This window comes from Cervus elaphus, chromosome 11 (assembly GCF_910594005.1).
Source record: "Cervus elaphus chromosome 11, mCerEla1.1, whole genome shotgun sequence".
NCBI classification, from domain to species: Eukaryota; Metazoa; Chordata; class Mammalia; order Artiodactyla; family Cervidae; genus Cervus; species Cervus elaphus.
Window position 1 is genome coordinate 81,870,417 of NC_057825.1, and position 12,086 is coordinate 81,882,502.

A 12,086-nucleotide genomic window follows, 5' to 3' on the forward strand; every position below is an offset into this window, starting at 1 on the left:
GATAGCTTTCTGACATGCCAGTAAGATGCATAGGAATAAATGTAGTCAAACATGTGTAAGATCATTACCTAGGAAATTCCAAGTTATCTTTTAAAAGCATAAAAGAAGATTTGAACAAATGAACTACACCGTGTTGATGTATAGGAAGACTGAAAATGGGAAAGATGTTAGTTCACAAATTAATCCACTCATGCAATGCATTTGCAGTAAAAAAAAACCCCAGTAAGGTATTCTTGTGCCACTTGATAAGATGATCTTAAAATTCATAAGGATAAGCCAAAAGCCAAGAATAGTAAAATAAATTTTGATGAACACTTGCCCTCCTTGATGCTGAAACTTACTCTGAAGCCATAGTGATTAAGACAGTGTGGGCTCAACACAGGGATACATGGAAGACTGGAACAGAAGGCTCAGAAGTAGACCTACGTGTAATTGGGTATTTACATCATATGTCAGTGGGGAAATGATGTTTGGTTCAACAGATGATGCCAGGACAATTTGTTACCTGTGGGAAACAAATTAAGATTCTTCACTGAATATACACCAAAATACATATTAAATATTTTTTTTTTAATTTTTTTATTAGTTGGAGGCTAATTACTTCACAACATTTCAGTGGGTTTTGTCATACATTGATATGAATCAGCCATAGATTTACACTTATTCCCCATCCCGATCCCCCCTCTCATCTCCCTCTCCACCCGATTCCTCTGGGTCTTCCCAGTGCACCAGGCCGGAGCACTTGTCTCATGCATCCCACCTGGGCTGGTGATCTGTTTCACCATAGATAGTATACATGCTGTTCTTTTGAAACATCCCACCCTCACCTTCTCCCACAGAGTTCAAAAGTCTGTTCTGTATTTCTGTGTCTCTTTTTCTGTTTTGCATATAGGGTTATCGTTACCATCTTTCTAAATTCCATATATATGTGTTAGTATGCTGTAATGTTCTTTATCTTTCTGGCTTACTTCACTCTGTATAAGGGGCTCCAGTTTCATCCATCTCATTAGGACTGGTTCAAATGAATTCTTTTTGACGGCTGAGTAAAATTCCATGGTGTATATGTGCCACAGCTTCCTTATCCATTCATCTGCTGATGGGCATCTAGGTTGCTTCCATGTCCTGGCTATTATAAACAGTGCTGCGATGAACATTGGGGTGCATGTGTCTCTTTCAGATCTGGTTTCCTCAGTGTGTATGCCCAGAAGTGGTATTGCTGGGTCATATGGCAGTTCTATTTCCAGTTTTTTAAGGAATCTCCACACTGTTCTCCATAGTGGCTGTACTAGTTTGCATTCCCACCAACAGTGTAAGAGGGTTCCCTTTTCTCCACACCCTCTCCAGCATTTATTGCTTGTAGACTTTTGGATAGCAGCCATCCTGACTGGTGTGTAATGGTACCTCATTGTGGTTTTGATTTGCATTTCTCTAATAATGAGTGATGTTGAGCACCTTTTCATGTGTTTGTTAGCCATCTGTATGTCTTCTTTGGAGAAATGTCTGTTTAGTTCTCTGGCCCATTTTTTGATTGGGTCATTTATTTTTCTGGAATTGAGCTTCAGGAGTTGCTTGTATATTTTTGAGATTAATCCTTTGTCTGTTTCTTCATTTGCTATTATTTTCTCCCAATCTGACGGCTGTCTTTTCACCTTACTTATAGTTTCTTTTGTAGTGCAAAAGCTTTTAAGTTTCATTAGATCCCATTTGTTTAGTTTTGCTTTTATTTCCAATATTCTGGGAGGTGGGTCATAGAGGATCTTGCTGTGATTTATGTCAGAGAGTGTTTTGCCTATGTTCTCCTCTAGGAGTTTTATAGTTTCTGGTCTTACATTTAGATCTTTAATCCATTTTGAGTTTATTTTTGTGTATGGTGTTAGAAAGTGTTCTAGTTTCATTCTTTTGCAAGTGGTTGACCAGTTTTCCCAGCACCACTTGTTAAAGAGGTTGTCTTTTTTCCATTGTATATCCTTGCCTCCTTTGTCAAAGATAAGGTGTCCATAGGTTCGTGGATTTATCTCTGGGCTTTCTATTCTGTTCCATTGGTCTATATTTCTGTCTTTGTGCCAGTACCACACTGTCTTGATGACTGTGGCTTTGTAGTAGAGTCTGAAGTCAGGCAGGTTGATTCCTCCAGTTCCATTCTTCTTTCTCAAGATTACTTTGGCTATTCGAGGTTTTTTGTATTTCCATACAAATTGTGAAATTCTTTGGTCTAGTTCTGTGAAAAATACCGTTGGTAGCTTGATAGGGATTGCATTGAATCTATAGATTGCTTTGGGTAGAATAGCCATTTTGACAATATTGATTCTTCCAATCCATGAACACGGTATGTTTCTCCATCTGTTTGTGTCCTCTTTGATTTCTTTCATCAGTGTTTTATAGTTTTCTATGTATAGGTCTTTTGTTTCTTTAGGTAGATATACTCCTAAGTATTTTATTCTTTTTGTTGCAATGGTGAATGGTATTGTTTCCTTAATTTCTCTTTCTGTTTTTTCATTGTTAGTATATAGGAATGCAAGGGATTTCTGTGTGTTAATTTTATATCCTGCAACTTTACTATATTCATTGATTAGTTCTAGTAATTTTCTGGTAGAGTCTTTAGGGTTTTCTATATAGAGGATCATGTCATCTGCAAACAGTGAGAGTTTCACTTCTTCTTTTCCTATCTGGATTCCTTTTACTTCTTTTTCTGCTCTGATTGCTGTGGCCAAAACTTCCAACACTATGTTGAACAGTAGTGGTGAGAGTGGGCACCCTTGTCTTGTTCCTGATTTCAGGGGAAATGCTTTCAATTTTTCACCATTGAGGGTGATGCTTGCTGTGGGTTTGTCATATATAGCTTTTATTATGTTGAGGTATGTTCCTTCTATTCCTGCTTTCTGGAGAGTTTTAATCATAAATGAGTGTTGAATTTTGTCAAAGGCTTTCTCTGCATCTATTGAGATAATCATATGGTTTTTATCTTTCAATTTGTTAATGTGGTGTATTACATTGATTGATTTGCGGATATTGAAGAATCCTTGCATTCCTGGGATAAAGCCCACTTGGTCATGGTGTATGATTTTTTTAATATGTTGTTGGATTCTGTTTGCTAGAATTTTGTTAAGGATTTTTGCATCTATGTTCATCAGTGATATTGGCCTGTAGTTTTCTTTTTTTGTGGCATCTTTGTCAGGTTTTGGAATTAGGGTGATGGTGGCCTCATAGAATGAGTTTGGAAGTTTACCTTCTTCTGCAATTTTCTGGAAGAGTTTGAGTAAGGTAGGTGTTAGCTCTTCTCTAAATTTTTGGTAGAATTCAGCTGTGAAGCCATCTGGTCCTGGGCTTTTGTTTGCTGGAAGATTTTTGATTACAGTTTCGATTTCCTTGCTTGTGATGGGTCTGTTAAGATCTTCTATTTCTTCCTGGTTCAGTTTTGGAAAGTTATACTTTTCTAAGAATTTGTCCATTTCATCCAAGTTGTCCATTTTATTGGCATAGAGCTGCTGGTAGTAGTCTCTTATGATCCTTTGTATTTCAGTGTTGTCTGTTGTGATCTCTCCATTTTCATTTCTAATTTTGTTAATTTGGTTCTTCTCTCTTTGTTTCTTAATGAGTCTTGCTAATGGTTTGTCAATTTTGTTTATTTTTTCAAAAAACCAGCTTTTAGCTTTGTTGATTTTTGCTATGGTCTCTTTAGTTTCTATTGCATTTATTTCTGCCTTAATTTTTAAGATTTCTTTCCTTCTGCTAACCCTGGGGTTCTTCATTTCTTCCTTCTCTAATTGCTTTAGGTGTAGAGTTAGGTTATTTATTTGGCTTTTTTCTTGTTTCTTGATGTAAGCCTGTAATGCTATGAACCTTCCCCTTAGCACTGCTTTTACAGTGTCCCATAGGTTTTGGGTTGTTGTGTTTTCATTTTCATTCATTTCTATACATATTTTGATTTCTTTTTTGATTTCTTCTATGATTTGTTGGTTATTCAGAAGCGTGTTATTTAGCCTCCAGGTGTTTGAATTTTTAACAATTTTTTTCCTGTAATTGAGATCTAATCTTACTGCACTGTGGTCAGAAAAGATGACTGGAATGATTTCAATTTTTTTGAATTTTCCAAGACTAGATTTATGGCCCAGGATGTGATCTATTCTGGAGAAGGTTCCGTGTGCACTTGAGAAAAAGGTGAAGTTGCTTGTTTTGGGGTGAAATGTCCTATAGATATCAATTAGGTCTAGCTGGTCCATTGTGTCATTTAAAGTTTGTGTTTCCTTGTTAATTTTCTGTTTAGTTGATCTATCCATAGTTGTGAGTGGGGTATTAAAGTCTCCCACTATTATTGTGTTACTATTAATTTCCTCTTTCATACTCGTTAGTGTTTGCCGTACATACTGCGGTGCTCCTATGTTGGGTGCATATATATTTATAATTGTTATATCTTCTTCTTGGATTGATCCTTTGATCATTATGTAGTGTCCTTCTTTGTCTCTTTTCACAGCTTTTATTTGAAAGTCTATTTTATCTGATATGAGTATTGCGACTCCTGCTTTCTTTTGGTCTCCATTTGCATGAAATAATTTTTTCCAGCCCTTCACTTTTAGTCTGTATGTGTCTCTTGTTTTGAGGTGGGTCTCTTGTAGACAGCATATATGGGGGTCTTGTTTTTGTATCCATTCAGCCAATCTTTGTCTTTTGGTTGGGGCATTCAACCCATTTACATTTAAGGTAATTATTGATAGGTGTGGTCCCGTTGCCATTTACTTTGTTGTTTTGGGTTCACGTTTATACAACCTTTCTGCATTTCCTGTCTAGAGAAGATCCTTTAGCATTTGTTGAAGAGCTGGTTTGGTGGTGCTGAATTCTCTCAGCTTTTGCTTATCTGTAAAGCTTTTGAGTTCTCCTTCATATCTGAATGAGATCCTTGCTGGATACAGTAATCTAGGTTGTAGGTTATTCTCTTTCATTACTTTCAGGACGTCCTGCCATTCCCTTCTGGCCTGGAGGGTTTCTATTGATAGGTCAGCTGTTATCCTTATGGGAATCCCTTTGTGTGTTATTTGTTGTTTTTCCCTTGCTGCTTTTAATATTTGTTCTTTGTGTTTGATCTTTGTTAGTTTGATTAATATGTGTCTTGGGGTGTTTCGCCTTGGGTTTATCCTGTTTGGGACTCTCTGGGTTTCTTGGACTTGGGTGGCTATTTCCTTCCCCATTTTAGGGAAGTTTTCAGCTATTATCTCCTCGAGTATTTTCTCATGGCCTTTCTTTTTGTCTTCTTCTTCTGGAACTCCTATGATTCGAATGTTGGGGTGTTTCACAGTGTCCCAGAGGTCCCTGAGGTTGTCCTCATTTCTTTTGATCCTTTTTTCTTTTTTCCTCTCTGCTTCATTTATTTCCACCATTTTATCTTCTACCTCACTTATCCTATCTTCTGCCTCCGTTATTCTACTCTTGGTTCCCTCCAAAGTGTTTTTGATCTCATTCATTGTATTGTTCATTTTTAATTGACTCTTTTTTATTTCTTCTAGGTCTTTATTAAACAATTCTTGTATCTTTTCAATCTTTGTCTCCAGGCTATTTATCTGTAACTCCATTTTGTTTTCAAGATTTTGGATCATTTTTATTATCATTATTCTAAATTCTTTTTCAGGTAGATTCCCTATCTCCTCCTCTTTTGTTTGACTTGGTGGGCATTTTTCATGTTCCTTTACCTGTTGGGCATTTCTTTGCCTTTTCATCTTGTTTAGATTGCTGTGTCTGGAGTGGACTTTCTGTATTCTGGAGGTCTGTGGTTCCTTTTTATTGTGGAGGATTTACCCAGTGGGTGGGGCTAGACGATTGGCTTGTCAAGGTTTCCCGGTTAGGGAAGCTTGCGTCAGTGTACTGGTGCGTGGAACTTGATTTCTTCTTTTTGGAGAGCAATGGAGTGCCCAGTAATGAGTTTTGAGATGGGTCTATGTGTTAGGTGTCACCTTGGGCAGCCTGTATGTTGACATTCGGGGCTATGTTCCTGTGTTGCTGGAGAATTTGCGTGGTATGTCTTGCTCTAAAACTTACTGGCTCTTGGGTGGTGGTTGGTTTCAGTGTAGGTATGGAGGCTTTTGGACGGTCACTTATTACTTAAAGTTCCATGTAGTCAGGAGTTTTCTGGTGTTCTCAGGTTTTGGGCTTAAGTTTCCTGCCTCTGGATTTCAGTTTTATTCTTCCTGTAGTCTCAGGACTTCTCCAACTATACAGCACTGATAATAAAACTTCTAGGTTAATGGCGAAAAGATTCTCCCCTGTTAGGGACACCCAGAGAGGTTCACAGAGTTACATGAACAGGAGAAAAGGGAGGAGGGAGATAGAGATGAGCAGGAGGAGAAAAAGGGGGACTCAAGAGGAGAGAGACAGATCTACGCAGCTGTCTGTTCCCAGAGTGTTCTCCGTATCTCAGACACCTACAAGGATTCACAGAATTGGATTGGGAAGAGAAGGGGAAAGGAGGAAATAGAGGTGTTCTGAGGTAGAAAACAGAGAGTCAAGATTGGGAGAGAATAATCTTCGGTTTAAAGATAGGGCTTCTCTTTTTTTTTTTTTTGGTAAGGTTATAGTGTAGTGAAAATGAAAATGAAGAGTAGTAGAGGAATACTAGAGGACTTTAAAAGAAATAAGAGAAAAAGAAAAATAGAAAATAAAAGAGAAAACGGAAAGAAAAAAAAGAAGAAAAAAGAAAAAAAAGAAAAAGAAAAAAAAGAAAAAAAAAACAAAAAAAGAAAGAAAAAAAAATTATTTTTTTCCCCTGATTAAAAAAATCGTAAAAATCTATGTAAATGAAAGTTAAGGAGTAATGGGGGAGTAATAGGGAATTTTAAAGGAAAATAAAAGAGAAAAAATAAAAAAGAAAAAATATAAAAAGAAAAAAAATTTTTTTTTTTTTTTTTTTTCCTTACTTAGAAAAAAAAAAGTAAAAATATATCTAGGAGTTTCTCTGGAGCTGCTGCGGTCAGTGTGGGTTCGGCTCAGTTTCAGATAGCTCCTCGTTCCAGCTTACACTTCTCGATATCTACAGGGCCCTTCCGGTGAAGTCGGTGTTTTCTACAGGGATTTTAATCTGTTGCACCAGTCCCTTCTGAAGCGGTTCCCTTTGTTTATTTGGCTTCTGTTTGCCGGTCTCTTCAGAGCCTCATTTCCGCCCTGACACAGGCGGGCGGAGGTGGACTCTTATTCAGTTAGCTAGTTCCGTTGCGCTGCTGGGAGGGGCTGACGCTGCGGGGATGGGCTGGCGCTGCGGGGCGGGGCTGACGCTGCGGGGAGGGGCTAGCCCTGCAGGGGCGGGCTGGCGCTGCCGGGAGGGGCTGACGCTGCTTTCTCCGTCTGCGCTGCTCAGGCTCCCGGCTGTTCTATATGGAGCGCGCCCGCGCTGCGCTAGGTTCCAGCCCTCGGGTGTTACACAAAAGCGCGGAAGGAAAAGCTGCGCCTGCTCTCTGTGCCTTCCCCGTCAGAGCGGTCCAGGCAGCGAGGGGCTTGATGGGCGCACTATCCCCAGGTGTGGCGCACTCACTCCCTTCCGCGGACCCAGTCTCAGTTTCCGCTGGCGCCAGTCGGGTGCGCGCGCCTTCCGCCCTCCGCGTCCCCAGCCCCAGTCCCCGCCCGCGCCGGTCGGGTGCCTGCGCCCTGTGTCTCGCCGCGACCTTCCCCTCCCCCCTGCCTCCTGCCTCCGGCAGGGCTGGGCCGGTCCGCAGCCTGCGACCTCTTCTTGGGACTTTCTCCGTCCCTTTGTTCTGCGAACGGCCGGCAGTGTGTTCCGGCCGGTTAATTTTCTCTCTTTTGGTCTCCCACAGTTCAAGTTGGCACCTCACAGAAGCTCCCTCCGATTGTCCTCAGGGCACTCAGGCCCAGACCCTAGCCCAAGCAAGGCCGCCTAAGACTCCCTTCCCGGGACGGATCTCCGTCCTTAGCTCTTTTGTCTCACTTTTTATCTTTTATATTTTGTCCTACCTCCTTTCGAAGACAATGGTCTGCTTTTCTGGGCGCCTGATGACCTCAGCTAGCGATCAGAAGTTGTTTTGTGAGGTTTGCTCTGCATTCAGTTATTCTTTTGATGAATTTGTAGGAGAGAAAGTGGTCTCCCCGTCCTACTCCTCCGCCATCTTGGCTCCTCCCATCCATATTAAATATTTAAATACAGAAAGCAAAACTAGAATTTTTAGAAGGCACATATCCCAGTAATTCTATTTCTAGGTATCCACTCCAGAGACAATTTTGCACATGTACGTAGGGAGAGGTACAAGAACGTTTAGGGCTTTCCAGATGGTGCTAGTGGTAAAGAGCCTGCCTGCCAGTGCAGGAAGCATAAGAGACATGGCTTCGATCCCTGGGTTGGAGAGACCCCTGGAGGAGGGCATGGGAACCCACTCCAGTGTTCTTGCTTGGAGAATCCCATGGACAGAGGAGCCTGGCGGGCTATAACCCATAGGGTCTCACAGAGTCGGACACAACTGAAATGGCTTAGTACGCACACATGCACAAGAGTGTTTATTGCAGCATTGTTTGTAATAACAAAAAAAAAAAATTAGAAGCATCATTTGGTTCCTCACACTAAATATATGAAAGTTGGAAACATACAATATAAAGTTCACTGATCATGTGAACTCACTGTGTTCTAATAGTAAAAATATGCATGAGAACAACAGATACCAAATATGTACGGTGGTTATCTCAGGGAGGGAGGAAGGAAGGGTTAATGGAACTAGAGGAGGAGTATATAGGGATGCTGGCAGTATTCGTTTTTATTTAAAACAAGGAACAAATATGGGAAAATGTTAGGATTTAAGTGTTGAATGGCAGATACATGTGTTTTTGTGTCATTCTCCTATTTTTCTATATGTTTCAAATATTTTCGCAAAACAAAACTTCCTAAAGCAAAAAATACTTTCAGTGAATTTTCTTTTTCTTGCCAAAATATGAATCAGTTCAATAAAGTATTTATGCTGTTTAGTTTATACTGTGTAGTATGTGGTGTGGTAAAGATGCCATTATAAATCTGGAATGACTAACAGTTGTTAATTGAAATATTGTTATTCAAGGGAGAAAGAGGGGTGAAATGATGCTTATTGGTTGAACTTCTGTACCATTAACAGTAACTGAGCTGTTCTTGCATGTTAGTTTGCCTACAAGACAGCGTGCTAGCTTTCTGGAAACATGGAATGCAAGGTAGAAGTTTTAGATCTAATGAGGTAAGTGATCTTTTTTAAAATTACAACCATTAAATAATCCTGAACTTTGGAAAATTCCTGATTGGTGCAACAAAATTATATTTTCTGTATTCCATTTAGTGATAAAATCAAGAGCACATACTTTATAGCCCCCCCTCTCTGTCCATTAAGTCAAACAAGTTCAGTGCATTATTTTTTTGTGCTTCCAGATAAGCACCCTTATATTCAGAACAGGAGCTTCCTAAATATTGCTAAAAGTGAGCCAGCTCTGATGTTCTTTCAACTTTCCCAGACCATCACCTGGAGCAAGAGTGCAGATGCGGGCTCGCTGTGTCCCCGAAGCACCTTTTCTACTTTGTATTTCAGAAAAATGACCAGTGTAGGCTCCAAGTAAAGGGTTTCCCTGGAAGTCAACTCGCCTCCTGTTTCTGGTACCCTTATCTCGCTATCCTTCCTTCCTTAATTTAACTCCAAGTCATATGATGTATTCAATTCAGTTCATCATTTATGCCAGAAAGTGCTGGGGTTACAACATGAGCAAGACTTGGTACTTGTCCCTTAAAATATTACAGGCAAGTAAAATCATCCTGAGTTCTTTCAGTAATCCCATGCCAGTCTCAATAGTATGACTTATACTTGAGCACTGGAGGGAAAGGAAAACATTAGGTGCCTTGAGTAAGAAAATAGCTTATTTGTGTTTTAAACTGTTACACATTAAGCTCAGAGCATTTCTCCTGACCAGTAAACAGTACTGGTAGGATGATCATGAGTGTGGGTTTCAGAGAAGATCCTGGGATTTAGTCTCAGTTTTCCTCTTCAGTAACTGTGACCTTGGCACTTCACTTCACTTCTCTTTGCCTGTATTTTTTCATCTGTGAATTGAGGATAACAGTATAGTACTTACCTCATAGGGTTGCTAAGATTAAATGAAAGGAAATAAGTAATGTGCTTGGCATAATGCCTAGCCTATAGTAAGTATTCAAGACAGGTGGCTGCCAGTGTGTTTCTAGGAGTTATTGCCACAAGAGGACTCAAGAGGAAGATTTTTTTTTTTAATCACCTGAGGGAATGGAACCTAGAGATAAGAATAGTCAACAGCTAATAAACACTAGACAGAGAAAGAAAAGCATTGTAGGCTGGATAGAAGAGAATGGTTTAAAAAAAAAATCAGTTTGTCCCAAAATATCCTGAGGTACTTTTTCAGACTGCTTAGATACCCCTTACTAAATACAACCCCTCCGAAAATGGTCTGTCCTTTAAGTAGGCAAATCCCAAAATGCATTGACAATCGGTAATGATGAACTGCTACTATTGAAGTGAGCATGTTAGATCCTTCAGCGTGCTGAGTTACAAAAGAAGTCAAGAATCACTGCTGTTTCCAGAATAATTTTATTTTCAAAATCAAATTGTTTTTTTCAGCCTACCAGATTTGGGGGAGAGGCTACTGCCATTATAATTGGGAATGTTTTGCATTTAATAAGCAATAAACAGTGGGTTTATCTTTCTCCTGTAGACTTATTCTCAACTCCCCAACTGGTGCTTGGTCACACTGAGGACTTCTTTAAAGATGTATGCCATCAGAAAATATTATTTCAGGAGACTGGGAAAGAAATGGGAAAGAGAATTGTTATCTACTGAGCATTTCCTTAACTAGGCATTAAACCCACTAATACTTAAAAGAATATGCAAGATACCACTGAAAGGTAGATACTGTCTGTCCCTTTTGGCAGAAGATAAACTACTTCCAACAAGTTACATACCTTTTGCAGTTGTCACTACTAGTCGGTGGGAGAACTGGGACTGAAACTGGAATCATGAGTTTGTCCCGTCACACCACACTGCAGCCTCTTAAGTGGAAGGACCAGATACAAGTGCCTTACTGCTGCGAGAGCCTTGCTGTTAGCATTAGGGTAACTGATAAGAGGTTTCTGATAAATAAAATGGACTAGGTGCTTTGCTTTTAAATTTTTCCCTGGGAGCCTATATTCCAGGCAAATGGTTTACTACGCTCATGTTTTATGATTGATTCAAAATCAGCCATATTTTTCCTAGACTAACAAATGGACAACATACCTGTGCGCTGACTTAAGAAAGTTAATGGTCATACAGGGGTTCTGTTTCCATCTTAGGAATTATATTTCTTTTCTATAGAGTTATAAATTAAATGCCCATAAAAAATTCTTCATCTTTCATTTCAGAAGTTAAATTGGTATTTTCCTTGAACAGGTAACACAAGAAATTTCAGATAGCACAAGAATTTTCAGACTACTTGGATCTGACAGGTAGGAAAAGTGGTTGTATTAAATACATAGTTCTAAACATGTTTTATAAATCCAACATAAAACTAGCTTCTTTTTCAAGAGAACTGGAATTTCTGCAGTAATATATTCATTATTATATTTTTCATGCTATAAGTATTCACAGAAAGTTATGAAGCCTTTGACAATGAGCCTGATCTTCCAAGTAACAGGAATACATAGATGTTGTCAGTACTAGTTTTGCATTAAACATAATATCTCAAATATGATTTACAACACAAGAAAGAAGAAATACCATATGCTAGCAAACAGAAAAGTTTTTAGTTATAGTACCAAATAGGATTTGGGGTTCTATTTTGATTTATTTTCTGACTCTTGAACTACACATTGTTTTTAGAATTCATAATAAGAATTAAGTTTCCCCTACTGATTCCTAGTTATAGTTTTACCCCCTCTGGCTCTTAGAACCACACTGGCTTAAAAGAGAGTGGCGGGCAGCAAAATTACTTCGCAGAGCTAGAACTGCCTCTTTAATCATAGTGATTTGCAAATGATTTCTGCCCACATAGCAAATAAGCAGCATTTATTAGAGGCATATGATAAAGAAGCAATGGAAAATTTTTCTGGTAACATTAGTTTGTAAGAATAACTTTGTTTTGTT

The 12,086-nt window shown here is 39.2% G+C and overlaps 1 protein-coding gene across 4 annotated transcripts in view; it reads left to right on the forward strand.

The window, feature by feature from the left end:
* The window catches only part of MAP4K3 (mitogen-activated protein kinase kinase kinase kinase 3), a 179,148-nt gene that overhangs the window by 165,601 nt on the left and 1,461 nt on the right, over positions 1 to 12,086 (forward strand). For all 4 annotated transcript variants that reach the window (XM_043918177.1, XM_043918179.1, XM_043918178.1 and 1 more), the window contains 2 exons: positions 9,118 to 9,188; positions 11,394 to 11,449. In XM_043918177.1, the coding sequence (XP_043774112.1) occupies positions 9,118 to 9,188; positions 11,394 to 11,449 (127 nt within the window). The remainder of the gene's footprint in view (positions 1 to 9,117; positions 9,189 to 11,393; positions 11,450 to 12,086) is intronic.